The sequence below is a fragment of the Falco cherrug genome, chromosome 3, assembly GCF_023634085.1.
Source record: "Falco cherrug isolate bFalChe1 chromosome 3, bFalChe1.pri, whole genome shotgun sequence".
NCBI lineage: Eukaryota > Metazoa > Chordata > Aves > Falconiformes > Falconidae > Falco > Falco cherrug.
In genome coordinates this window covers 111,891,254-111,917,367 of record NC_073699.1, presented here as the reverse complement: position 1 = coordinate 111,917,367, position 26,114 = coordinate 111,891,254, and the positions used below count along the sequence as shown (strand labels likewise).

At 58.2% G+C, this 26,114-nt stretch overlaps 1 protein-coding gene across 1 annotated transcript; it reads left to right on the top strand.

Annotated features, from left to right (window-relative positions):
• Positions 1–878: 878 nt before the first annotated feature.
• On the top strand, positions 879–25,505 carry FHAD1 (forkhead associated phosphopeptide binding domain 1). The gene is made up of 28 exons (XM_055704870.1): positions 879–1,030; positions 1,212–1,421; positions 3,689–3,779; positions 4,933–5,021; positions 5,311–5,625; positions 7,045–7,168; positions 7,932–8,062; positions 9,463–9,528; positions 9,922–10,026; positions 10,470–10,577; positions 11,913–11,987; positions 12,345–12,497; positions 12,884–13,079; positions 13,961–14,031; positions 14,354–14,491; positions 15,862–15,969; positions 16,183–16,272; positions 16,462–16,687; positions 17,172–17,253; positions 17,644–17,750; positions 18,503–18,662; positions 18,965–19,073; positions 20,141–20,276; positions 21,137–21,258; positions 21,617–21,700; positions 22,466–22,686; positions 23,974–24,139; positions 25,186–25,505. The coding sequence occupies exons 1-28, from the start codon at positions 935–937 to the stop codon at positions 25,264–25,266; spliced, it is 3,660 nt and encodes a 1,219-aa protein (XP_055560845.1). The 5' UTR covers positions 879–934; the 3' UTR covers positions 25,267–25,505.
• Positions 25,506–26,114: the final 609 nt, after the last annotated feature.

The following is a 26,114-nucleotide window of genomic DNA, read 5'->3' as shown; positions in this document are numbered from 1 at the left end:
ACCCCGCAGCCGCCAGCGCTCGCTGGTTTCAGGGGACCCTAATGCCGCAGGATGCCCAGGGCTGCAGCCCACCTCCCATGGCACGGCATCGCTGGGCACCCCTGAGGGTTTGCTGCCCCTTCCAAGTGGAAAGATTTGGAAAGCGATGCAGGAAAGGCACGGCCATTAGCAGAACCCATGCTAATTAGGGGCTGTCGTTTGGGGTGCCGTTTGCTGGTGGCAAAGAGGAGACAGGTTTGGATGGTGGTGGGGCAGGGGGTCGGGTGCTTGGGTGGCAGGGAAGAGCCTCAAGTGTCATCTGTATTGGTGAGGCCAAACCAGAGGCTGCCGGGGGGGTGTTGGTGGCAGGTGTGTTATTTTCCCTTTTTCTGCTGGAAAAGGGTGCGTGGCAACCTGGGATGAAGGCATGATGCTGGAGAAGCGTGCTGGTGGGTGACAGCAACACCGGCACCAGGCAGCAACATTTATCTGCTTGTCTGAGGTAGCAAAACCTGTTTGTGCACGCATATGAAATTAAAAATAATTAAAATGGAGAAAAAAAGTGTTTGGCAGCTGCCACAGACCCGCTGTGAGATTTTTGATATGTGGGGAAACGTTCCTGCCCGTGTCCCCAGCTGGCAGGGAGAGCAGCAGCCGGCGCAGAGCTATGTTGTGCTGCTGGGCCAGTTGCTTGGAAAAAGGAGAAGGGAAAAAAAACCCCAAAAACAACAAAAAACCCAACGCAAATACAAAACAAAGAGGAAAAGGCACCCAGGAGGGTGGCAGCAGGCGCGACTGGGGTTTCCAAGGCTACTGCCAGGCTGCGGCTACCAGCCGCGCAGCTCTCGGCTCGCTTGCATGTGGGATGCGGGGTTGCTGCAGGGCTGGAGTAGCTCTTCGGAGGTTTTTGGGTTGGTTTTGTCAGCACCAGCCGTGCAGCGGACGGGGCCAGGCGATGCGAGCCTTCCTGAGGAGCTCAGAGGGCTGCTTCGAGCTGAGCCCGCGCACCACGACCATAGGCAGGCACCCGGCGTCCGACATCGTCCTGCGGGTAAGGGCGAGGTGGCAGCCCCCACACACGCCACGGTGCTGCGGGTGTCAGGGATGTACCGGGGTCCGTGGGGGCTCCTGGCTTGCTTACCCCAAGGAGAGGGGGGCCTGACCGAGGAGTAACCAAACCCGAGCTGCCCTCCGGCAGGTTCCCTGCTTGCCCGCTGATTGCCTGCTGCCAGTCCCCAGGTGTAGCGCATCACCACGCAGCCCTCGCCTTCATCGCCTGGGACCAAAGCTTTGTCCTTCAGGACCTCAACTCCCCCCACGGCACCTTCGTCAATGGGTGCCAGGTCCAAAACGCGGCTGTCAGGGTGACGGCGGGGGACAGCCTGCGCTTCGGCACGGGGCAGGCAGCGTCCTTCCAGCTGGTGGTGGAGGGGGATGCCCAGGTAAGGGGCTGCTGCTGCCGGGGGGGCTGCGTGGGGCTGCCGGGGGGGGAGCTGGGGCTGGCTCCCTGTCTCTACTGGGCGATCCCGGGGAAAGGCCGGGCTGGGGGGAATGAAAAGCCGGAGCTCCCTCTGCTGAAGAAACTCGGCCAGTTCAGTAGGGAAAGGAAAAGCAGGGGGCAGGTTTCCCAGCAGCAACTTGGACCTGGGCAAAGAAAAAAAAAACCAAACCAAAAAACAAAAAATCCCTTGGAGATGGTCTGGCAGACGTCCCTTTCCTCTGTTCGTGTGTTATTTATTGATTAATTGCTCCAACGCTACTTAGGGACAGAGAAACTAAGGCTTGGATCAAACCTAGAGCAAACCAAGAGCTCCAGCCCGGAGGGTGCTTTGCTCAGCACGGGTGGGAGCCACCAAAATGAGCTGTGTGGCACGGGTGGCTGGAGCCACCAAAACGTGCTGTGTGGCACGGGTGGCATGTGGCAGTTGGCTTTGCAGCGCGGCAGAAATCCAGAGCAACTGTCAACTGGTGGAGAATGCAGCCGAACACAGCGGCAGTCTCCTGTCGCCGGGAGAAGAACCCTTTTGGGATATCTGCAGAGGTCATTGAGCCTTTGGGTTACAAACCAGATAAGGATTGCAAAGTTCCAGTGGTAGTTTGGTTATTCTGGCTCTTGAGGAAGCTAAAAAAGCAGATACTGAGCTCCAGCCCCCATGTGTGTATGTGTATCCTGGCAGCGGGGGTCACGGAACCCGGTCGCCTAGCAACACCTAGCAGCATCCCCCAAACAGAACGCGAGTCTGCCAGGCTGCGCACCCACGTGCTGGTCTGGGAGGTCTCGGCAAGGATCCCGGTGGCTCAGGGTGACCTGCTGAGGGCAGAGTTCTCCAGAAAGCCTTGGCTAAGTGAAATCGGAAGCCGCCAAGCTGCACGGTGACGCCGGAGCAGCCGGGGTGCTGGTGCTGGTTAGGTGAAGCTAATACCTGCTGGAGCCGCGAGCACCGGGCTTTCTGAACATGCACGTGTTGGATGTCCACGGACAGCCGTGTTGCACCGTGGTCTAGCAGAAGCCCTGTGGGTGCCTCATCATCACTCTGGGCTCTGCCACCCTCCTCTGGTGGAATTGCTTTGAAGCCCGACCCTGCTGACTGCAGAGTAAATCCCCTCTGTGCTGCACCCTGCAAAGCATCTCGTACAGGTAGGTCTCTCATTTTCGGTGGCATTAGGGGCACATGTTCTAACAGGGAGCAACACCTGGCGAGGAGTCACGTCCCTGCAGCACCTCGGAGTGCGGGACAAGCGCCCAGGAAGGGACAGCACCCATGCTATGGTGGAATCCAGCCGTGGGCAGGCGCCCCAGATAGCATCGTCAGCCAGAGTGATGGGGCTTAGACATGCCCTGGGAGAAGACGAGGTGCTGGAGCAGCGGGAGGCGTGTGCTGGGCTCTTTGGCTCCATCACAGACAGATGCTGGGGTGACAACCAGGTGCTGGGGGTCTCGTGCAGGCCAGGTCCAAGGGCATGCTGGCGGGTGTTTGGTTCAGCCCTTGTAATTGAGGGCTACGCGTAAGCCGGCATATGAGACCTTAATAGTGGTTCATCTCTGCTATGCCGGAAAGCTCGGCTCGTAAGGGGAATAACAGCTGGTGTCACAATTACCAGTGTGACAGGCCCAGTGCAAGGTCTGATAACTGGGATGGCAAGCCAAGAGGGCACTGGGAGGCTTTGGGTCAGCCTGGTGAATGGGCAAAATGATGGGATAGGACTGGACTACAGGCATGTGAGCTGGGAGAGGCGTGAAACGAGGGATTCTGGATGCTGCAAATGGCACACAGAATTAGGGTAGCTAAACCGAGAGAGGGGAAAGAGCTCCAAAGACTGGGCAAACCCCAGTTGTTTCTTTCTATTTCAGCAAAGCGTTTGGGCTTCCTGCTGGGAGCGTGATACTTGGGGATGGAAACAGGAAAGGACTGAAATGCTGCTTCCACTCAGATCTGGGCCGGGGTTTTGTACAATGTAGTGTGTGCACGTTGGGGCTGAGCACCTCCCAAAAGGCTTGCTGTAACGTGGTCTTTGTCCACCGTAGGTGTCCTGTCCCGCCATGAATCATTGCACGACGTGGAGCAGGCCCTTCCCGGCTGTTTTGCAGCCTAAACCCTCCCTGTCACCATCTCCTTCCCACCTACCCTTGCTGGAGCAGCAGCGTCCTCTGAGCTTGCTGGGCAGTTGGTCTACCAGGAGATCTGCCCATGTGCCCCGTCCGCCACAGCAGGAGCAACCCAGCAGATCCTGGGCTCTCAACGTGACCACCACCACCACCTTGCTGGACTCTTCCAGCAGGAGCTTCACGTCGAGTTCAGGTATGCCCCGGTGCCCAGCCCGGTGGGCTGCAGCCTCTTAACGCTGAGCAGCGTGGGTCTGAGCAGAGGTGGGTTTGATATGAGCCGGGGTGTGACAAGTGTCACCAGCAACTGGGTATGAGTCTTTCTCCAGTGGAGCCAACAGGACACCATGTATGGTCCTTGGTGGCCTCTGGGTCAGGAACAAAAAGAGCTGTGACATGCAGAGGGGAATGCCATTGCTCTCACAGCTGAGAGGCACGTTTCCTCTTCCTTTTTCCTTGTGTGCTCAGGAAGGGTGATGGCTGACTTGTATCTGCACTGGTGACCCCCACGCCTATTCCTCTTGTGTTTGAAGGGGTGCTTGTTCCTCCTTCAAAATGCAGGTAATGCCTGCCTCCTTGGATTTGTCTCGAGTGCAGGAATTGTAGACTAGGTCCATAGCTGATACATGTCGGAAAATAAAGTATGCAACAGCAGTGGAGCAGAGGCAGGGGTTTGGGGAACAGTGCAGCTGGAGGAGACTTCTGCTGTGAAGGTAGCTCACTGTGGCCTGACACGCAGTCCAATGGTTTGCCTGGCTTGGGGTTGGGTGCTTGGGGTGGTGTAAGCAATGCAAAGTCAGCAAGGAAGAACCAAAGCATGGCTGGTGCTGCAGAGCAGGGGCAGCACCCTGCAGTCCCAGCAGCATCGCAGAAAGATGCAGAACTGGAAACTGCAACGATGGTAACGGGAAGGAAGCACACACTCCAAGGTAGCACGTATTCATCTGAATTTTAGGAAATAGGGCCAAAAGGATCCACAGCCCCAGTGGCAGTGAGCATAGCCGTTTGCACGCGGCGAGCCCTGGAAGCATAGCTTCTTTCCGTGGGGCTGGCAACGCCAAACAGAGGAGCCTTTCCGTGCTGCGCCTCTGCAGCCTTCGAGGCTTCTTTGGTTCCCAGAGGTGTATTATTCCTCTCTGTTGTGAGGACTGTTTGCACTGGTAAGGGTCTTTTGGGTGCCACAGAGTTGGTTTGTCTGCTGGTGGTGACTTGAGCTCACGGACTGCGAAGTAGCCTCTGCCTTCCCGTAGGTTTGAGGCAAGCGAGGGGGATGCTGCAAGAAGCGTTACCGCTGCCTGCAAGCAGTTCTTCTGCTGATGTTTGCGGCTGTCGTGTTTCTTTTCTTCCAGACTTTAGGAGCAGCCCAGACAGGAATGTGAGACATTTATGGGGAGCCCCTTCCCTGGTGCCTCGTGATGCGGATTGTGTCTCGCAGAAGGTGATGGTGGGGAAGGTGTGAGGGATGCCATCCCTGGCCTGGCCCTTGGCAGAGCAGGCAATAAACCCTGCCAAATGGTTGTGTGTCTGACCGTGTGTTCCAGCAGGGTGCAGGGGATGCCACTGAAGGGGACTGCTGGGTGGCTGGAGGATGTGGTGCAGTGGGATGTGGGCAGCCAAGGCGAGCAGGTGGCATGCAATCCATGCCCATGAGCTGGTACCACCAGAGCCGGTGTCCCAGCATCTCCGTAGCAGCAGGCTGGCAGACAACTGCCATAATCTGCCCACAGGGTGAAAAGCTTCTGCAACTGGACAAGGAGATGGATTGCCTCTCAGGGTTGGGAACAGAAGCAAAGCAGGAAAAGGAGGTGGTTATCAATCTGCAGGATGAGATCACAGTGATGGCAAAGACCCTGACTGAGGCAGCAATGAGGAACGAGGCAGAGCTGACCCAGAAGCTGGGAGCCATCAACCGAGAGCTGGGAGCCAGAACACATGAGGTCAAAGCCTTGGACCAACAGCTGAGAGCCAAAACAGAGGAGATCAAAGCCTTGGACCAAAAGCTGGAAGTCAAAACAGAGGAGATCAAAGCCTTGAGGGAACAGGTACTGAGTGCCAGGGTCAGTACTGAGCAGGGACAGTACCGTGCCGATACAGGTGGTGGGCAAACACCCAGGTTTTGGGAGGAGCAGCTCGAGTGTCAGAAACCAAGGGAAATGAGGGCAGTGGGATTTTTGCTTTTATTCCAGTTGCTTTGCACATTTGCTTGCTTCCTCTGCAAGCTGACCTTAAAGAAGCCAGTGAATACATGTCCCCTGTACGTGGTGGGCTCTGTAAAGCTGCAGCGGGGAGGGACACAGAAGCTGCACCAGCTTTGGGTGCGGGAAAGGCATGCAAGGTCACCTCGGACACCGAGCTTCCCCCCGGCCGCGGGAGCAGCCTGCAGGGATGCAGCTGCAGGGGTGTGATACCCATCCCAAAGGCCACACAGGCCCATGGAGCCCAGCTGGAAATAGGTGGCTGGGTAAAGGAGGGAGGGCTTACAGTGGCCTTCTCCAGGGGGATGTCAGCAGCAGTGTGTGTGTCACCCACACCTTCTGAGGCCTTGGAAACATCCTGGCAAGCCAGTGACAGGGTCCTCCTGGGTGTCTCCAGGTGGGAAAGGGGCCGGTCCCCACTGCCGGCCTGATGCGTGGTGCACAGGTCAGCAGCTGGGCATCTCCACCAGCCTGGCCTGGCTGCATCCTGCTCTCCTGCTGGGCCTGAAGGAGGCGGTGAAATGCTCTCTGCTGGTCCTGACTGTCATGAAAAGGAGTTTTTCAGCAGCAGGTTCCTGGGGGGAGAAGAGGCGAGATAATTTTGGGGTGCTGTCAGCGTGGCTGCTGTTAGGCTGCCAAGATGAGATGATGTGCGGTGCCTTTCTTTTCTTCCTGGCACTTTTTCTTTCTCTGACAAAAGCCTCGCCCACCAGTCCATGTGCTCTTCTGTGCCCTCCAGTAACTGCTTTGCGAAACCAGTTGCTTGAGCGGTGGGGAGCGTGCTTGTGCCTCCTGCACAGCAATGTTAGCTGCAGTGGATGGCACAGGCTGTTCCCCCATCCCCATTTCCAGGGGGGAATGTAAAAAACATCTTTGCAGAAGAAACGCCAATGGGAGTTGTTAGCGGCTCTGGATCTGTGTATTTGGTAATAAATACATATGTCTGGAGAAGGCGATGAATCTACAGGCGTTTCTGGCTGTTAAAGTGTTAGCAGTGTCACCCCGGCCCAGCCACAGATCACCAGCATGGCTAATGGTGGGAGATGGTACTTCTCCATGCCTCTTATGTCAGGATTTGAGCATGAACAACCAAAGCAAATTAGAGGCAATGCCATTCGAGGCAAGGTGCTGAGTGAGCTGGAGATGCTCAAGGGTAGCCCCATCAGGCCATATCCTGGGAGTGCTAGACTTCCCTCTTCCAGGGGAGCTGTAATAGAGGCAATAAGTGATGCGGCAGGTAACACGGGGGGCATCTGTGTTTTACAGATCATCGACCTGCAGAAAGGCTCCAGCCAGATTTTCAGCCATTCCCTCTATGAAAGAGACCAGGAGATTGGAAGGCTGCTAAATGAGAGTGAGAAGTTGAAGAAGGAGCAGGCTCTGGCCACAGGTACTGTATCCCTGGAGCTCTGCGCAGGGGCATGATGCAGTTTGGGACCGGCTCTTGACAGCGAGTGAGCACTGGCCAAACAGTCCAGGCAACAAGCCACTTGTAGTGGCTCCTGGAAATTGTCCATCCTCTGTGTCTGTGTCCTGCAGTTCTGCGGGAGTTGCAGGCGGTGTCAGACAGGACAGGACAGTGAGAGGAGGGAAGGTGGCAAACGATGGGACCGAGAGCTTTGGTAGGGGGGAAAAAAGTTCAAACGTTGACGGCAGCGCAGGCTCGGAGCCGCTCAAAAGCGGGGCTGTGTGACAGGTGCCGTGGCAGAGACCTGCCTGCCCAAGCTGCTGCAGAAGCCGCCTCAGACCACGAGCCATTTCCAATGCTCGTGGCATTTGGCGGGCACAGGGAATGCCCCATGGGCACGAAATACTGGCTTTTGTACTGCGTTCAGAGAGAGCAGCAAAAGCGTTCCGCTTGTACGTGTTGCCTGAGTTAAGGGTGTGATATCGGTGCCAGGCAGGGAGGAGACATCAGAGCTGTGGATCCAAGTAAGGCAGCAAGAACAGATCCGTAGGAGCTGCTCATCCTCCTGCAAGGCCTCGAGGAGCTTGTTAGTGACACTGTCACAGAGCGGCATCCAGCACGGCATGCCAAAAGCTGACTCGGCTTTGCGAGGCCGCCGGCTGTCGGGGGAGGAGGGCTGCTGGGCGGCCGGAGGGCTTGGCAGGGATGCGCTTGGGCAGCCTCTCACCCCAGCTGGTTTTCACAGGTCTAGTGAGCAGCCTGCAAAGGGAGATTGCTGGGAAGGAGCAGAGGATCCAGCAGCTCGAGCAAGAGGTTGGAAAAATGAAGAAGGAAAACAGAGAAAAGGACAATCAGATAGCGGTTATTTCTGCCAAGGTCAATAGCTCAGTAATTTAGCCTTGCGTACGTGTGAGTGTGGGAAAGCAGGCTGAGAAGGGTCATGCTTTTCCCTGCTGAGGATTGTAGCAGCTCTGTTTGGGCAGCTCTTTATCAGGGCAGTTGGAACCCACAGGTCCTAGCTGCGTGCAAAAAGAATTTGTGGAGCTGTAGCACAGGGATGTAGCAGTGAGGGGGCTGCGGTCACATCTAGGGCTCATGCAACGCCCGACAGAGCGGTGTCACCTTGCCCATCCCCCTCCTTGTTCCACATTCATGTACCCTGGATGTCTGCTAGCAAAGCCCTCATGCTGAGGTCCTCCTGAGGAGCCCTGGAATCTCTGTCTTTATGTGGCTCCCGGCAGCCCAGCCTGGTTTTTCCCTTAAAGAAAGCGGCTTGTGTGGCAGGTTGTTTCGCTGTATTTGCAGCTCCCTCCTCAGCTGGCGTTGCTGCATCGCCTGCATTGTAAGCACAGAGCGGGCGCTGCGTCTGGGCTGGCTGGATAGGCAGGTACACTTCCAGGAGTGATTTCAGGGACTGACTGTGGATTTGAAGGAATGGAAAAGATGCAGAGGTCGGGTGCAGGCAGTGGTCGTGGCACCTGCCAGCCTGTACCCTGCTGAGCATCCTCCCCGAGTTGCTCTCTGGAGACAAATGATGTGGCCCGCTTTGCTGAGGGCCAGCCCTTGAACGGGTGAAAGGGGCTGCGTGGGAGCGCTCGAGCCGCCGTGCAGGGGAGCAGGGGGGACCAGGCATGCCGGGGAAGCATCCTTGTAGTGCAGAGAGGCTACCCAAGTACCCACTGGCCCTTGGTGGCCCACACTGCTCACGTGTAGGCAGAGCGCATGTCCCAGAGCATCCCTCTGCTGTTTCCCCTGCTCCATGGGTGCAGGAAGACCCAGAGCTGGTGCACGCAGCTTGTGGGAAAGGTGCTTGGGGCGGGCAGAATGGGGTCAGTCTCTGGAACACCAATATCCTGAAATGTCGAGCTGCCACACACAGCCTGGCACAGGGATGATTAACCTGGAAATGTTGGTTAACGTCGAGTTCTGCTGACGGTGGGTGTTTGAAAGTAGCATTTGTTTTCCAGCATCCTTTGCCCTCTCCACCGTTACACTGTTCCTCAGGCCAGAGGGCTTTCTCTCTGTCAGGTACCCCCTGCAGATGTTTTTCCTTCTCTCAGCCAATTAAAGCAATGTTTTAATCCAGTCAATTCCAGGCACAGATACTCCAGTGCTCTCAGTGCCTTGATGGCCCCATCATGGGCACTCTGCCACCCCTTGGGCATATGAGCACTCAGCTGGGCCATAGCACTGAAGTACAGCTTGACATTTGCTGCAGAAGTGACAGAATCTGCCTGCCTTAATGATTTGTTTTCCCTGCTTGCTGTTCATTCTAGTGCTCTAGAATTAAAGAGGAAATGAAGCATGAAGTTGAAAAGCAAGAAATAACTACGTGCCGACACGTAAGTCTCAAGTCATTTGGGGTGATGGAGTGCACGGGAGAGCAGCGACACAGGAATGCATCAAGAGAATCATTAACTGGGCATTTTAAGGGACTTGTTTGGAATCCGGCTCCTGTAATAGACGGCACCTAATGTGCATAAGGAACCGGAAGAGCATAGATGCCCATAGAAATTGTAACACTGCATTACAATGCAGGAGGACACTGTCAGAAATGAGAGTGAAATGCCACTTGAAAGCCCATATAACCACAGTAAAACTAGGTTAGAAGACAAAGGCAGGGTAGATGAAATGGGACGGCTGGGAAAAATGTTTCACTTATGGGGTGAAGTCATCCTGAGAGGCAATGCCTGGCTTCTTGGGTGCGACCCTCCACCATCCCGGGACTTTTGCAGCGCATCTGGGAGCTGGAACGTGACATGGACAGGCTGCAGCAGGACATCCAGAAGCATTGTGCTGAGCAGGAGAGCATCCGCAGCAAGCTGGCTGAGAAAATCAAGGTAATCATCTGGCTATGGGGTATGCAGCGGAGGGCAGGCACACCCTGGCGAGCACACAGCAGGTACCTTGGCTGCCTGGCAGGGGTGGCAGAGGTGCGTGACGAGGGCCAGCAGGCCCCAGGAACACAGGCTTGTAGATACAGGCAGGGGGCCAGAAGGCGCTGAGCTCTGCCATGGACCCCAAGGGAAGAAGGTTCCGCCAGTAGCGGGCTGGCCTGTGCAGGCAGCGTGGTGGAAAGCTGAGGATGGATGCTGTCCCGGGGAGCAAGCCTGGGCAAAAAGTGACAGCAAGGTGGGGGGCGATGCTGCAAACCCACGCGCTGCAGCCAAAGGATTGCTGCGTGCCTCCTGGTATTGCAGAGCTCTGCTGGGAGGCTTGTGATGGGAAGAGTGGCGTGATTTTCGGGTATTGCTTTGATATGCAGATGCTCTTGTTGTTGCAGGCTCAGGAGGAGCTGGAAGCAGCATGTGCCAAGCGAGCCCTGCAGCTGCAGGAGATGGGGCGCAGGGAGCACCTGCTGAGAGCCACCATGGGGCAGGCCAAGGAGCAGGTAGGGGGCAAGCGGGGGGGAGCAGCCTGCCGCTGGGGCTGTAGGCAGCACATGTAGGGGTCTCCTCGTGGGGAAGGACATCATGTATGAGTGCAGGGAGGGAAATGCAGAAATGAGCACCGAACCCTGGCATGGGGCTTAACTTGTCATTGGGTGCGGTATAATAGGCTTATCCAGAGGATTTGTGTAGGCGTTGTAGAAGATGTGGTGAGTTTAATGGGATACAGAAAGGCGCTGTACTCTCTGTAATCCCAGTTAGGCTGCTCCGGACCTGTGTGAACGCTCCTCTGTGCCTGGGTAATGCTGCTCTGGGCAGGCACGGCTTTTTGCTGGAGAACATTGTGCTAGTTCATAGAACCACAGAGCGGTTTGGGTGGGAAGGGACCGCACAGAGCACCCAGCTGCAGCCCCTGCCGTGGGCAGGGACCCCTCCCCCCAGCCCCGGCTGCTCCCAGCCCCGTCCAGCCTGGCCTTGGGCACTGCCAGGGCTGGGGCACCCACAGCTGCTCTGGGCAGCCCGTGCTGGCGCCTCGCCGCCCTCACCGGGAGCAGTTTCTTCCCAAGATCCAACCTCAGTCTCCCCTCTTTCAGCTTAAAGCCGTTCCGGCCTTGCCCTGTCACCACGTGCCCTCGTACAAAGCCCCCTCCTGCTTTCTCGTAGCCCCTTTATGTACGGGGAGGTGCCCCAAGGTCCCCCCGGCGCCGTCTCTCCCCCAGGCTGAGCAGCCCCAGCCCCCTCAGCCTGGCTCCGCAGCAGGGGGGCTCCAGCCCCCGGTCACTGTGTAGCAGTCCAGCCTGCACCGACTGCCTTTCAGGAGGAAATAGGAACCAGCCATGGGGCAATTCCTGCTAGAGCGCAGGATGGATCCACCACCTGGCTCAGGCGGGCTGTCCTTTGCCATGTATACCGGCCCTGTCATCCTAATCCTCCCGCAGCAGCATAAAGGCAGCAGGGGATGCTCCGGGGTCACATCGTCCCTGGTGGCAGGGACCCGACAGTCTCCCCTGCCGGGGTCCAGGTGGTCACACCGCACGGCTCATAGGCAATGTAAGGGATGGGTGAATCGCAGCACCTGGCTGCCCGGGGGCTGCGAGCCACCAGGGGCATGAAAGGAGGGGTGTCAGGGAACCCTGGCCAAGGCACGCGGTGAAAACGGTGCGTGAGCTGAGCAGTGTCCAGAGGGGAGGGCAAGAGCCCGCACAGGGCCTCGGTGGCAGGGGTGGCAGGCGCCGGGACGCCCTTTGTGCTGCTGTGTGCGGGGTGGGTAGAGCAGGCGGCAGAGCTGCTGTCGGTTACTGGTGATTTTTGTGTTCTGGTGTCACTCTCTGCTGTAGCTGGAGTCCTTCAAAACCCAAGTGATGCAAGCCTGCTCTCCGGCAGCAGCAGGGAAAGACGTGTCAGAGCAGCAGGTGAGTTTGGATCCCAGTGCACAGAGATGCTCGGTGCCTCCAAAGCCCAGTGTGGCTCGAATTGGCCATGGTGCCTGCTCCCTCCACGGTAGTGCTGGTAGCGTCCGAGCCTCTCCAGATGGTAAATTGTGCCACAGCTGTCCCAGCTGTTCATGTGGAGGAGACACAACCCTTTGGTCCCCCAAAGCCTGGATGGGGTCAGGGGGCTGCAACAGAGAGGAGCCCAGGAGTCTGGCGGGACTCCCAGTTTGTGGCAAGCCTTCATCACTGCCCACGGAGACGATCTGCCGTCCTGCAGCTGCAGTCAGGTATTAGCACAGCGCCTCAGGCTCCTCTTCCTTGGCCTGCTTTTGCCAGGTGCTAGAGAAGGTCAGGCAGATCTCCAACAAGAGCCAGCAAAGCCACGAGAGAGAGAAGTACCTGCAGGAGGAATTAAGCTCCAGGCTCTCTGAGGAAAAGGAGGTGTCTGCCAATCTTGAGCTGTTCCAGAAATCCCTGCAGGAGCTCCAGGTCAGTCCTTTAAATACCGATGACAAGCTGGCAGTCGGGAGATGAGCAGCACAGGGCAGGTTTTTGGCCTGAGGCTAGGTCAGAGAGCAGATATGCCAGTGCCTCAGCACCAACCAGCGTGCAGCTCTCCTGAGCAGTGAGAGGTGTGTGTAGCCCCTAAAAGCATTGGTGGGAAAGAAAGAGGAGGTGTCACAGAAAGGGGCCTCCCCCGGGCCTGCAGGGAGCTGGTCCCACTGAAGATGGTGACCCTTGAAGCAAAGTGTGGTACCCAAGTGTTCCTGCAGTGGTACCCAGGAGATGTGCAGAGATGCTGTGTTAGCTGCCAACCCCCAGAAGCCCACGGACTGTGGCAGCTAACTTGTTTCATCGCTTGTGTTTTTGCCCAGACTTGCCTGAAGAGCTCCTGCAGCAGCCACAACCTGCGAGAGGAGCTGAAGAGGCTGGAGGCAATGTGCCTGCATCCCGTCATCTCAGCCCTCAGGGCAATGGTGGTGGAACTGGCACGTGTGCCCCTAACCTGGCTGGAGGGTATGGAGCAGCTCCTGGCTAGCGTGGAGATGGACCTGCACTCCTCTGGCAAAGGTCTGTGTCCCGCTGGGTGTCCTTGGGAACACAGCAGCTCTGGGTGGCATGTCCTAGCCAGCCAGCCATAGAGAAGAAAGGCCAGCGTGAGCCATCACTGGGGGATGTCAGGCGAGGTGGGCAACAAAGAAACGCACTGGGGCAGCACTGGGCTTTTATCCCCTGCCACCGTGGCACCGGCTGCCCTGTGTAGCCATGCCGCCCATAGGGGTACAGGGGGGTGTCTGTGAGGCTGCCGTGGTTAGCAGGGTGGTAATGGGAGCACTGGGAGCACTGGGCAGCAGCAAGCCATCCTCAGTTCTTGCGGAAGCGTCGGGCTTAGAGGAGACAGGGGTGATGTGGCCTCATGGGTGGCGGTGTGTGAGAAGGGCAAGTCTCCCATGGGAAGAGGCACCCGGGTTGTGTGCGCAGCCGAGCTCCCTTCCAGCAACATCTGGGCAACAGCCGCAATGTCCCAGGGGTGGGAATGTGCCACGGCTCTAGTAAGCGCAGAGGGGTGACACTCGACTGGCCCCTCAGAGCCTTTCCAAGGGAACCTCGGAGCCTCAATCCTGTAGCCAGAGGCTAGCGAGGGTCTCCGGGTTTAAGGCAGAACTTGCCCACGGATGCCTCTGTCCCCAGTAGCGGGAGGGAAAGCCCGGCCAGGTGTGTGTGTGCTGGGCACCCAGCAAGCGCAGGGGGTGGCTTTGTGGGAAGTCAGTGGCAGTCCCTTCTCCTCCCTGCTGCCTCTGGAGGAACGTGGACTCCCAGCATTGGGTGAGGAGGGTGAGGGCCTGAGATGAAGGTCAGCAATAGCCCAAGGGAGTCGTGCAAGGGGGCAAGCAGGTGGTGGACATGCTGCATGAGCACCCCGTGCAGCAAGCCTCCCTCGGCTTTTGCAGGGCTGCTGGCTACTCTTGAGATGTTGCTGGAGAACAGCCAGGCGGCTGCACAGAAGAATCAGATGCTACAGGTACAGAAATTCATCTGTATGTAAAGCGAGGTGGTTTGGGATCTTTCTGCCAGTAAGCACGACGGTAGCCCACAGCAAGCTGGTGTGGGGCGCGAATTGGGAAGGTACAGTAGCAGAGGTCCCGGGGTCTGCAGTAAGTGCAAGGCAATGGAGAAGACAGAGCCCACCATCAGCGTGTCACTGCCTGTGTCCCTCGTGCAGCCAGGGTGGAGGGCAGTCCTCTCTGTTGGGAGTTGTTTGGGAGCGAATGGATGCAGGAGGTTTACATCTTGCCCCGCTGTTGTGAAGATGCTCCCCTGAACGCCTCGGTATCCACCATTAGGTGCAATTAGAGCAGCAGCGGGAGTCACAGGCTACTGAGCTGCAGGAGCAGATGAAGAAGCTGGAAGCAAAATATGAGCAAGACCTACAGCTAAAAATCCAGCAAATTATATTGGAAAAGGACAAGGAGAGCAAGGAGGTATGGAGGCGCGGTTGCTTGTTAGGAAAATGCCTGTGGTGTGGGAAAAAGAGGTGTCTGGTGAGAGGCAGAAGCCTCTAGCTCCGAACTGCCTGGGTGCAGCCCCAAGGGGCTGGCTGTGGACGCTCTTCGCTATCGATGCAGATGATGGGAACTCCCCGGAGTACGCAGGGTGGAGCTGGGGAGCACCCATGGGTGCCAGCAGGATGCACCAGTGCTTGGGAGAAAGCGCAAAGCAAGGAACATCATCCAGAGTTGTGAGCTTTGTAAGGCATTGCATGGTCTGTAGGCAGCAGCAGGCTTCCTTGCAAGCCCTTTGCTCCCTCCCTTCCCCGGGCTGAGCTCCTTTCAGGGCTGCTTTGGCTGGGAAAGGTGATCTACCCCCCCCGTGGAGCCGGGGGGGCACCCTCAGTCCCGGGGAAGGCCAGGTCATGGAGCCGATGGTGCTGGTGAGGGCATGTTGTTAGTCAAGGCGGTTTGCTGCGTGTCATGATGGGGACAGCATATCGTGGGGTCTTGCAAGGCAGTTTCTCGCGTGCTTCTGTGCCTGTCGTGTGGGGAACAGCTGTTGCCCAGGGCTGGGTTGCCTAAGGAGGCAGGTGAGGAGCAGCTAAGCGGCTCCTTGTTGGTCTTTTTGCTGTACTCCCTGGAGTTGCCTTGTGTCCTGCCAAGCTTTTCTCCCATAACGTGCCCCTGCTCCAGAGCGGGGACCCTCTGGCGGGGTTAACCCCAGCCGGCAGCCAAGTACCACACTGCTCGCTCCTGTCCCCACCTCAGCGGGACGGGGAGGAGAATTGGGGAAAAGGTAAAACCTGAGGGTTGAGAAGAACAACTTAATATTTTAATAATAATAACAACAACAATTGTAATTAAAAGGGGGGAGAAGGGGAGAAGAATGATATCCAAAGGGAAGGGGGAAAACCCCAAGTGATGCACAATGCAGTTGGTCACCCCGTGCTGAGCGATGCCCAGCCAGCCCCCAGGCAGTGATCGGCAGACCCCAGCCAACCCCCCCAGTTTATGTACTCAGCGTGACGTCCAGCAGTGTGGCATATCCCTCTGGGTAGTTTGGGTCAGCTGGCCTGGCTGTGTCCCTTCCCAAGTCCTGGTGCCCCTCCAGCCCTCCCGCTGGCAGGGTCTGAGGGACTGAAGAGTTCTGGACTTTAACACTACCCAGCAACTACTAAAAACATCCATGTGCTGTCAACACTGTTCTCCACCAAACCCAAACCACAGCACTGCGCCAGCTACTGAGCAGAAAATGAGCTCTGTCCCAGCCGAAACCCTCCTGGCTGCTTTCCTCAGCGGAGTCGAGGTCTTTTGCCGAATGCTACAACTTTGTGCTGAAACTGTGGGCTCTCAATTCTCAGATGCTGGAGAGCACTGTTGCCAAGGAGAAGGCCCAGTATGAACAAGCCGTGGAGGAAGGACAGAAGAAGATCCAGGACCTGGAGACCCACCTGGGAAGCCTGATCGAGGTCAGTGGCTCGCATGGTAAAGCAGAGCTGCTCAGGCTCAGGATAAAGAACCGTGAAAGCGCTCTGTCGTGTGCTGGTCCGCTTGGCCAGGGGCCATCGGTGGGCTGTGGGGTGCACCCCCACCTCCCCAGTAGGCAGAGATGCATCTCCACAGAGAGAATGGTGGATTCCACCAAGTTCGGTAACTTAATTGCTGCCAATGTCCTCATGCAGGAGGTAGCAAGGCGGTCCGAGGAGCTGGAGGTCACCAACGGCAAACTGAGAGCAGCTGAGCTCAAGCTGGAGGAAAGCACCAAGCGAGAGGTAGCTGCGACCACCCACGCGTGCAGGCGGAGGACGTAGTATGGGGCAGGGTTTCGGTGGGGAGGGGTTCCCTGGGCCCCACAGCCCTGAAATCCTGCCCTTCCCTCTGTCCTCCCGACTGCCCGCCGGGTGAGAGGATGCGGATCGCGATCCCAAAGGAAAAGTGAGAGCGTGCGCCTTGTTTCCTAGGCGGCCTTGCGGCAGCAGGTACTCACACAGGATAAGCAGCTCCGGAGTGTTCGGAAGGAGAATGAGTTACAGCAGCAGAAACTGCGGGAAGAAGCAGCAGAATATAAAGAGCAAAGCAAGCAGCATACTCTGACCATTGTGGCTTTAGAGGACAGGTTGCTGGAGACCAAGCAGCAGCAGAAGGTGCTGGAGGAGGAAAAAGCAGCACTCGTGGAGAAACTGGAAGGTAACTAAGGGCTGCGTGGGATGAGTGGGTGCTGGGAACCTTCTCGGTGAAGGTGGGATTGGTGTGGAGAGGGAGCAGGGCTGTTGCTGCTATGGGAAGCGTTGTGCAAGACGAAGGTTTGCCTGCATGCAGGACAAGCTCCGTGGGTCCCTGAAGAAAGCGTTTCACAGGGCCTCGCAGTGCGTCGGTCTGTGGCTTTGGGAACTGGTGGCGTGCCACAGCTGTGGATGGGGCTTCCCTGCTGGAGACGGGCTCCTTGCCCTCCCAACCAACGGGATTGGGGTGCTTCGGGGGGCTGCCCCCTGGCAGAAGCCCCCCCTAGCCGGGAAGGGTGGAAGGAAGTGTCCAAGTGCTGTTGGAGCAGCACTCTGAGAGACACGGGTTTCCAAAACGAAAAAAAAAAAGGTGTCCTGCAGGCTTCAAAGCGGCAGGCCAACATCTCTGCATCACCGAGAAGTAACCAGCCTCTGTTCTGTGTCTGTAGGATTTCAGAGCACTGCCCACGAGTCGACACTGGGAGCTCAGCTGGAGGCCTGTCTCACCACCGAGGCACATGAAAATCTGAGGTGAGCGGCGCTTGCCGATGGGGGGCTGGGTCTGGGGGCTTGGGGAAGAGCCGTTATCCCTCGGGGGGGGGCTGGAGGGAGACCAAGGGGCTGTCTGCGCCGATGAAGAGTCCTTTGGCTAGACCGAGGGGGTCTTAAGTGCAGGTAGTGTCCAAGTGATGCTGACCAGCGGGTGAGCCATCTGCTGCCCGCTCCGGATGGCTCCGGGTGGGAGCGAGCGGGCAAGTGTGGGTGCCCCAGGCAGGAGCCCAGGGGACCGCAAGGCAGCTGAAAACATTAAGTGCATGGATTAATCGTGGGGTGCGGATTAGGGGGGCACGCGCAGGGTCTGTGAACTGAGTTGTTTGAATGAACCGTGGGATTTGCAAGCCTCTTTCTTGGGAACCTCAGGAAGGAGCTGGCAGCAGCGCAGGATGCGGTCCTGGCCCGGGATGCTGCCATCAGCACACTAAGAAGAGAGCTTGCGGTGGCCCAAGCCAGGATAGTGGACATAAAAGGTGAGTGAAGCGTGCTGCGGCATTTCCATCTTCCCATCCACCCCTTGTCCGAGCAGTGATGTGGGCAGGTGGTAACGGGAAACAGACGTCACCATCCCAAAGCGATGGTATCATTCTGATCAGGGCAAAGCCAGCGGTCTGTTCCCTTGTTCCCTTCAGGGAGGCGACTTCTTCCCAGCCCCTTGGCTAAACGATAGCAGCGTGACAGGGAGTGAGGGTCCGTGGGTGCAGAGCGGTGGATGAAACAGGGTCCCTCTTTCTCCAAATCCTACTGGTGAGCTCCTTGGAGGAGCTCCTGAGTCAGCGGAGTGGGGTCCCTGGGTGGGCATGCCCGTGCTCTGGGGTGGCTTTGGAGAGCGGGCGGGAAGGAGCCGGAGCCTGACAGTGATGGCGTGGGCACGGCTTGTGCTCGCTGCCTGTATGGTGAGATGTGAACGCAGGGATGGAGCCAATGAGGAAGGTAAGGAGGGGAAAAGGCAGCGAGTAGGGAAGCACTGGTGAGCCTGTTCTGCAACCTGAAGGCAAATTGCCGGAGGCAGCAATGACTCTGGTGTGCGTCTTGCTCAGCCGTTTAGCAAAGTGGGGTCTGCTGGCCCGGCTGGGGATCCCAGGGGCACTGCCGAGGGCAGGGCCAGGCTCCGCGGGGACAAGCCCTGGCATGGCGAGGGCACACTGGGAAAAGGGAGAACTGCAGGTCCCCTGGGGCTGGGTGAGGAGACAGTCAGAAACCGAGGAAGCTGCTGTGTGCCCAGGGGAGCTGTCCGAGGAGCTGAAGGTGGAACAGGAGCGCAGCCAGGCCCACCTGAAACACCAAGAGTGGGAATTGTCCCTGTTCCAAGAGAAGCTATACCAGATGTCCAGACTCATGGAGAAGAAGGATAAAGATCTGCAAGTGGCAGCTGAGGAGTTAAGGTATATACACTGCCAGGACCCCAGGTGTTGCAAAAGCTTCTGGGTGGAAAGAGCCATGTGAGAGCATCACACTGTAGCTCAGCAGTGTGATCTCTACAGAAGCATCACATGAACCAAAAACTGGTGTTTAGTGGCACTCGTGCCAGCAGGCAGATTGCTGAGGAGTTGCTTGTACCGAGGGGGACGTTCCCACCCAGGCAGTGGTGGTGGGCAGTGGGTGTGTGGGATGCTGCTCTTCCCAAGTTGTTTGGGCGACCTTCTCCCATCACGGTGGCCCACAATGGTCTTGTCTCTCGGCCCAGGCAAGCCAAAGCCCACTGCCAGGCACTGGAGGCTTCCTTGGAAGAAAGGGTGGAAAAGGCAGAGGATGCTTCCAGGAGACCAGCACAGGCAGCCAAAGCCTCCAAGCAGGTAAGTTGGCACAGAGTCTGCCAAGCTCTGGGTGTGCCGAGGGTACCACGTGCCCACACAGTGTTTCTCCCGCACCAGCGCTGCTGCCAGCTAACGAGTTGATGTTTGCACAGCGCCTTGGAGCCGTGAAGCATTGTGCGTGCTCATGGCTGCGATAATTGCTAATTAGAGGGGATAGCAGCGGGTGGGAAGATCTGCAAGCACTCCCTCCTTGTCCCGAACTTGCTGAGGATGCAGCAGCAGGCGGAGGGCTGAGGGTGCAGGGGCAGTGCGTTGCAAGGGACAGGAAAGGACGCTCCTTGTCCGCCTGCACCAAATCCCTGCTTGATTTCCCGGTGCTAGAAACGGGAAGAACGCAAAGGCGGTTGCAGCAGCAGATGGAGGGACTGTAGGATTCGTACAGCCTGTACCACCACAGTGGCAGACAGCGTGCCAGCGAGGCAGGCTGGACGGAGGCGGGCGGCCAGGCGGTGACTCACAGCCAGATGACGAGCGGGGGGTCTCGCCCGTCCTGTGCCACACGTGGTGATGGGGTGGCAAGTGTGGGAGGCCGGAGGGGCAGCCTGGCCCTAGCAGTGCTGCAGGGACTGGCAGCCGGACCTGAGCGCGCTGTTCGCAGCCCCCGCTAGCTGTCTGTGTGTCTGGCTGTTGGGCACAACGCAGCCAGCTGGATGCGGCTGGACCAGGGCAACACGTGCATCTGTGGGCACGGGTATAGATTAAAAGAGAACGATGCATGAGAGAGTCTGAGCTCTGGCCACGGTGTGTAGCACAGTCTTGGTGCGTTGAAGATGGGAAACACTCCACAGTTGTGGAAAATGTCGATGTGGCTGTTGGGAGCCACGCATGGTCCCTCTCCCGGCTTTTGTGGGGCTTATGTCCTGCAGCAGAGCGAGAAAGGGCTCTTGGATGCTGCTCCTCTGCCCAACGAGCCCACAGCAAGATGCTCCGTGGGCTTTGCTCTTGGCCAGTGCCCAGTGGGCAGCATCTGCCAGTAAGGCTGCCTCAGAACCAGGGGTCAGCTGAGCTGGCGTGGAACCAGACCCAGGCTGGGCTACTTCTTGCAGGGGCTGCAGCTGGAGCTGGTCAAGCTCGGCACGAAATGCCGAGGCCTCAGGCATGAGGAAATAATCCAGCGCCAACAAAAAGGTTTGTCCGAGCTGCGGGCAAGAGTGAAGATGCTGGAGAAGATGCAGTCATCAGGTAAGTGTGGCTGTCCCTGTAAAGGGAAGGTGCATCTGCTGGCTTCGGCAGAAGCTGGGATTGGTGCCAGCAGAGCACATAAAGTGACGGGCTGTGCTGGGGGCTCGAGCTCTTTGCTTGCAAGCGGCTCAGGCTTTGCCTTTGCGAAGTCAGCTCTCCCACGCACGTGTGTGTGCGTGTAACGCACACAGGTGATGGGAAATCACCTCTGAAGCACCCGCAGCATGGCTGTGGGCTTTAAAAAGGCGCTCAGCATCCTTTGCGGGCATCATGTGCCAGTAAGCTGGTACAGGGGAGGAGGTGGCATTTGCAGGAGCCAGCAGAGGCAGCTGGCAAAGGGGTTTGCAGCAGCAGCTGCCAAGCAGCCAGAGCGGGGTGCAAGCAGGCACCTGCGCTGGGGTGCTGCTCACCTCAAAGCAAGACAGAGCAGCTGTGCCCCAAAGGGACGGAGCCTTGCTGCGGTGCTCTCAGAAGCTTGCAAGTGCTGCACACTGTCTGCTCACCCTGCCTGCTTCTCTGCCGGGCCCTTGCCACCGTGTGCATCTGTGCACCCAGAGCAGCATGGAAAAGCAGCACTTTTTTTGGTGAGAAGCAACAAGTAGAGTAGCAGTTTGTGGTGCTGCCATCTGATGAACAGGGTGGTGTCCCACTTAGTTCTGTAGCGAGAGCAATGCCCAAACAGCTAGCGAGGTGTGCAGGGGCGGCTGGGGTGGGCTTTGCTCCACAGCCTGCACGTCTCTCCGTGCGCTCTGTGCAAGGGCAGCGTGGCCAGCCTTGGGGCGGCTGCAACGTGAAGGTATGAAGCTGTGGTGTGTCATACTGAGAGCAGAACGATGCAGTGACTCTGTGTTTGCCCACAGCTGCCACGCAGAATAGTTCATTGCCAGTGGTGGTCCTGGAAAAAGATTTGCCAGAGGAAGTATTTTGCAAGATGGGTCTCAAGAAGAAGCCAGCAGAAGCACCAGGAGCCAAAGTGAGCAAGGTAAGAAGGCACTTTGTGGGTCGTGGGGCTGGCAGCTGCCTTGGGAAAGTATTCCCTGGGTTAGGGAGGGGCAGGCTCGCAGGGATGCTATAGCAGCAGCCCAGGGGGGAGAGGGAGGTATAAAATCTGGCAGGGTGGGAGGTGCAGCCTAATGGAAGGCAGCACTCGCAGAGCCGGGGCAGCTCCTGTCTGGCCCAGCAGCACTGGTGTAGCGCTGCTCGGGGATACCACAGGCTGTGTGGGTGGGAGGCTTTGGACCACGGCAGTGCCGGGGTGCTTTTGCTGTGCGGGGAGGAGGAGGCAGTGGAACCCAAAGGCAGGTGGTCCAGGCCACCTTGGTCTTTCCTCCCCTGCACAGGTTCCTGGCCAGCTTCCCAATGGGGGCTCACAGGGGCCTGCCAGCCTGGAGGCAGCTGAGGAGATGGACTTCGGTGAGAAGATGGTATGTTGGCGAGAGACACGTGGAAAGGGTACCCCACGTTCATGCAACGCAGGGTGTTTTGAAACACATTTCAGAAGGAAGCAGTCAGCATCGGGGTCCCCAGGAACAGCGTGTCACAGGGCCTGGGGTGTGCTGGGCATCTGCGGAGGGGACATCTCAGCACCCCAGGGTGCACAACAGCGTGTCCTTCTCCCCTCTCTGCCCAATGTCTTCAGGGATATTCCTTTGGGCAGGCTTTTGGTGAGGACAGAGACCTTTGCTGACTGATGCACCCGCTAGAGGAGGCACAAGGCAGACAGCTGCCAGAGGAGGTGGCCACCTCCACCCAGCATAGCGGCTGGGTTGCGTGAGTGGGTCTCTTCCCTCAGAAAAGGGTGTGGAAATGTCCAGCAGGGCAAAGGGATCATCTTGGGAAAGGACAAAATCCCACCCCAAAGAGTCATGTGACTGGGAATTGACCGCCAGGTGTGACAGGGGCCGGTCATGCTGCGGCGCAGTGCATCATCCCCCGGAGCGCCTCGTGCGTGCACGCCGAAGGCACGGGGAGCTGCAGCCAGCCGGCTGTCGAGGCGAGCTCTGAGGAGCTTGCCCAGGGGAAGCCCACGTGGAAACGGAAGGGGAAGGCATGTGGCAGCTTCCCGGTGACATTGCCATTGTCATCTCCTCCGTAGAGCAGAAAGAAAGCAGATGGCTGAGCAGTGTGCTGTTAGGTGGTGGAGGAATTGGCAGGCAGAGTAAATCATGCATTTCCTTTTGTGCCCGCAGTACCTTGATGCAATTAGAGCTCTGGGAAAGCTGATGGAGATGAAGAGGCTCTCAGGAATGCAGCCTTTGAAGAACCTTCCTCAGGAGAAGAGGGAAAAAGCAGGCATGCAGAGACAGCAGGACCTGGAGCTGCTGTATCACAAGGTCAGGAACCTCAAGACTTGCCTACAAAGAAAAGAAGAAAGGCTGAAAGATTACGAGGCCAAAATAAAACAGCTCAGGTATGGAAAGGCGAGGCGGCCGTTAGCCCCAGGTCCCGGGATGCAAAGCCATGTGGGATGGGGGAGCGGAGCAGCACGGCCCCTGAGGCAGGGCACGTGGTGGGCACAACTGAAAACCAAAGCGGTGGGAGAAATGGAGACGTGGCCCCTCGGTGCTGCGATGGTGCTGTGCGGGGTGCTGTGCAGCTGAGCAGCATTGGAGTGGTGATGGTACAGAGTCCCGAGCCTGCGGTGGCCAGACCCTGGGACACGACAGTGGGTGGCCCGGCCGGGGCAGCAGGAGGCAGGTGTGGGAGCTGATGGGAAGGGCTGTCCGGACCGAAGGCGATGCTCCCGCACCAGGTTATAGGAGCAGGGTGGGACCCATGGGTGCGCTGGTGCCATGGTGTAGAAGGTTATTTCTGGGCTGGTGTAAATGTGCTGCCGTATTCAAAGGAGGCTAGAGGTCTGATAGTGATCTCCAAGGCGGCAGCCGCCCAGCGTCCCTGTCCGGGCTGGTCCGCCAACAGAAGGGATGGAGACCAAAAAATCAGAGGCAAAACTCTGTAATACTCGGTTTGGAGTTTTAGAAAGCAGGCATTCCTTATTTTTTGTGCCGGATGCACAGAGTCTAAGTTCCTCCTAATGTGCATCCTGACTTTATTCACCGTTTGTCTTTACATCGCCAATCTATACAAGTTAATGACATTTCTGAGAAACTATTGGCATATTCATTACAGCTCCATGAACCACATACCATATCTACATGTGGTCTAATGGGTCAGGGGTCCTCTGGTGGTTGGTTGGGACATCTTCATCCTTTCTTCATCCTCTTCATCATCTTCCTCTTCTCCTGGCCCTGTTTCAGCACTCTGGGCTCATGTCTTGGTTTTGCACCGGTTCTTACCTACTAGTAGCTGAACTACACAACGCAGCGCTGCATGGCGATGTCATGGCTATGTTAGTTGCAACATTTACAATTAAGCAGAGCAGTAAAATTCCTCCGGTATCAGGACCACCGCCATCAGTAAGGGGTGCCTGGGGGCGGGCGTGAGGAGGGGGAAGCCTCGAAGAGGCAGCTTCTCATCCATGGTGTAAGGCATAGGAGCAGGGAAAACGCTGGCCAAAACACGTGCAAGGTGTCAGCTGCTCTGACAGCCCGTAGTGTCACCCCGTGGCATGGGGGTCTGAGGTGGGGGGTGGGCACCGTGTGGTTGTGCTCCACAGCCATCGCCTCTGGGCAGAGCCCCGCCTGGGGGTCGCAGCTCAGTGGGGGTGACAGAGCTGCCCCCCATCTGTTTTGCACAGGCTGAATGAAGCATCCCTGCAGCAGTGCCGGGAGGAGGAGTCCAAGCTGAAGGATGAAGCCTACAGGGAGGCAGAAGAGAAGGTTCTGCTGCAGGAGACTCTGGAGAGGACACAGATCCAGCTGACCCAGGCAAAGAAGCTGCTGCAGGAGTCCAGATGGCTGAAGGTGAGAGCAGGGGAGTGGGTAAGTGCAGCCCCCTGAGGGCACCTGGAGTCCCGGGGGGGCAAATATCCCCATGGCCAAGGGTTCAAAGGCAGCTCACAGCGGGCATTGGGCAGCTCTGAGCTCAGCGAGGCACTGGGAGCTGCCTCCGCCCCGACAGTGTAGGAAGGCACAGAGGGTGCGCGGCACGGGGGATGCGCAGCACAGGGGATGTGTGGCACGAGGGATGCACGGCACGGGGATGCGCGGCACAGCCACAACATTCGCCTCTTAGTAAGAGGCAAATCCTGCAAGCAGAAGGCAGGTGACTCCTGGCATTATCCCGAGCCTGGCAGGGGACAAGGACAAGGGGCCTCCGGGCTGTGCCGGTGCTCCCAAAGGCAGGAGCGATGCCCTCCGCTTGCTCGGTTACAGGCCAGGCAGGGTGAGCAGGCACGGAAGTGTGATTTTGCTCGCTCTGGGGTGACCCGCTCAGGCAGTGTTCGGTAACCAAAGAGCAGGGGGTTGTGGCAAGAGACCCCCAGAGCCTCAGCAGGCTGGAAAGGTGCAAGAGCGTTGGTGGTTCTCAGGGCACAGTGCCTGCGTGGGGCCCCTCCGCGGCGTTTGCTGCAGCCGGAAAGGTGGAGGAGCCCAGTGTGGAGCCTCGGCAGCAGCCGCAAGCCCGGTGTAACGTGCCGAGCTCGTGTCTGTGACAGGCTGGGCACAGGCAGCGGGGCTGGCGCAGCTTCCCGGGTGCCACGGGGTGGCTGTGCCCTGCTGCGGCAGCGGTGGCTGAGGGGCCACCAGGTGAGAAGCTGGGTGCTGCGGGCCAACCCAGCTCCTGCGCTGTGGGGGCATGCGGGGCAGTCCCCACTCCATCTGTCAGCGACCCAGGGGTTTTGAGCTCTGCCGGACCCTCCCGAGAGGCTGGGCGTTCCTGAGCCGTGGCAGTGGGTTTGGGCGCTTGTGGGGAGGGAGAAGGGAGAAGGACATCATGCAGCTGGCCCAAGAGCCGTGCCAAGCGCTGCAGGTGAGCGTGATGTGACGTTCAACCTCTCCCTGTTCCGCAGCCTGCAGCCAAGAAGCCTTTCTCAGGAAAGCCGAAGGCCAAGGAGTTCGTGGCAGCAGCTGTCCAGACAGGCTGCGCGTAGGACAGGCACTGCAAGTGAGGGTCTGCGGTGGGAGCAGGTCCCCACGCCGTGGGCTCTGTAACGTGGGGTGGGGTGCGAGGCGTGGGCACACCTTAAGGACCCTCCGTTGGTATCTTGTACCTCCAGGCATGCCAGCGGGTCAGCGCGGCACCTGGGACTGGATTTTCCCACAGCACATGGATTGCCCAGTGCGGTGGGCTTATGGCATAGAGAAGGTCTGGATACATGTCAGTGTATATGCGATGTGTGTACATATGTATTCATATAGATAGATAGACACCTGTGTCTGTGTGTGTGAATACAGCCCTGCAGCTGCGCGGGGTCTGCCCCATCGCCTGCCCACCCTCCTCCAGTCGTCGCCCCTTGCGCTTGTGACCCCAGTGCCCACCAGTCCCGTGCTGTGGTGGGCAGCTGGAGCATAAGGCTGGAAACACGGTCCCCCAGGAGCGCAGGGCTGCGGCGGTGGGCTGCGGCGTGGGGTGCAGTGTGGGGTGGGGAAGGGGAAGGGGAAGGGGAAGGGGAAGGGGAAGGGGAAGGGGAAGGGGAAGGGGAGCAGGAGCTGTGCCCGTAGGTGATGGCTGGAGCGGGGAGCAAAGGCTGGGCTGGGTGGGCTGGGGCAGGGCCATGTGCCTACCCAGGCTGCTGCCCTCGAAGAGGGGTCTGGGGGGTCTGTCAGGGGATCTGGGGGGGGGTCTGTTGGAGATTTGGGGGGGATCTCTGTTGGGAGTCTGTCAGGGGATCTTTGGGGGATCTGTCTAGGATCTGTGGGTGGTCTGTCGGGGATCTGTAGGGAGTCTGTTGGGGGGTCTGTCAAGGATCTGTCAGGGGGTCTGTCGGGGATCTGTGGT

Coding starts and splice junctions, on each gene's coding strand:
- FHAD1 (XM_055704870.1), top strand. CDS start 935: ATGCGAGCCTTCCTGAGGAGCTCAGAGGGCTGCTTCGAGCTGAGCCCG. Junction 14,492..15,861: donor AGGACAAGGAGAGCAAGGAG/GTATGGAGGCGC, acceptor CTCAATTCTCAG/ATGCTGGAGAGCACTGTTGC. Junction 21,259..21,616: donor CAGGAGCCAAAGTGAGCAAG/GTAAGAAGGCAC, acceptor TCCCCTGCACAG/GTTCCTGGCCAGCTTCCCAA.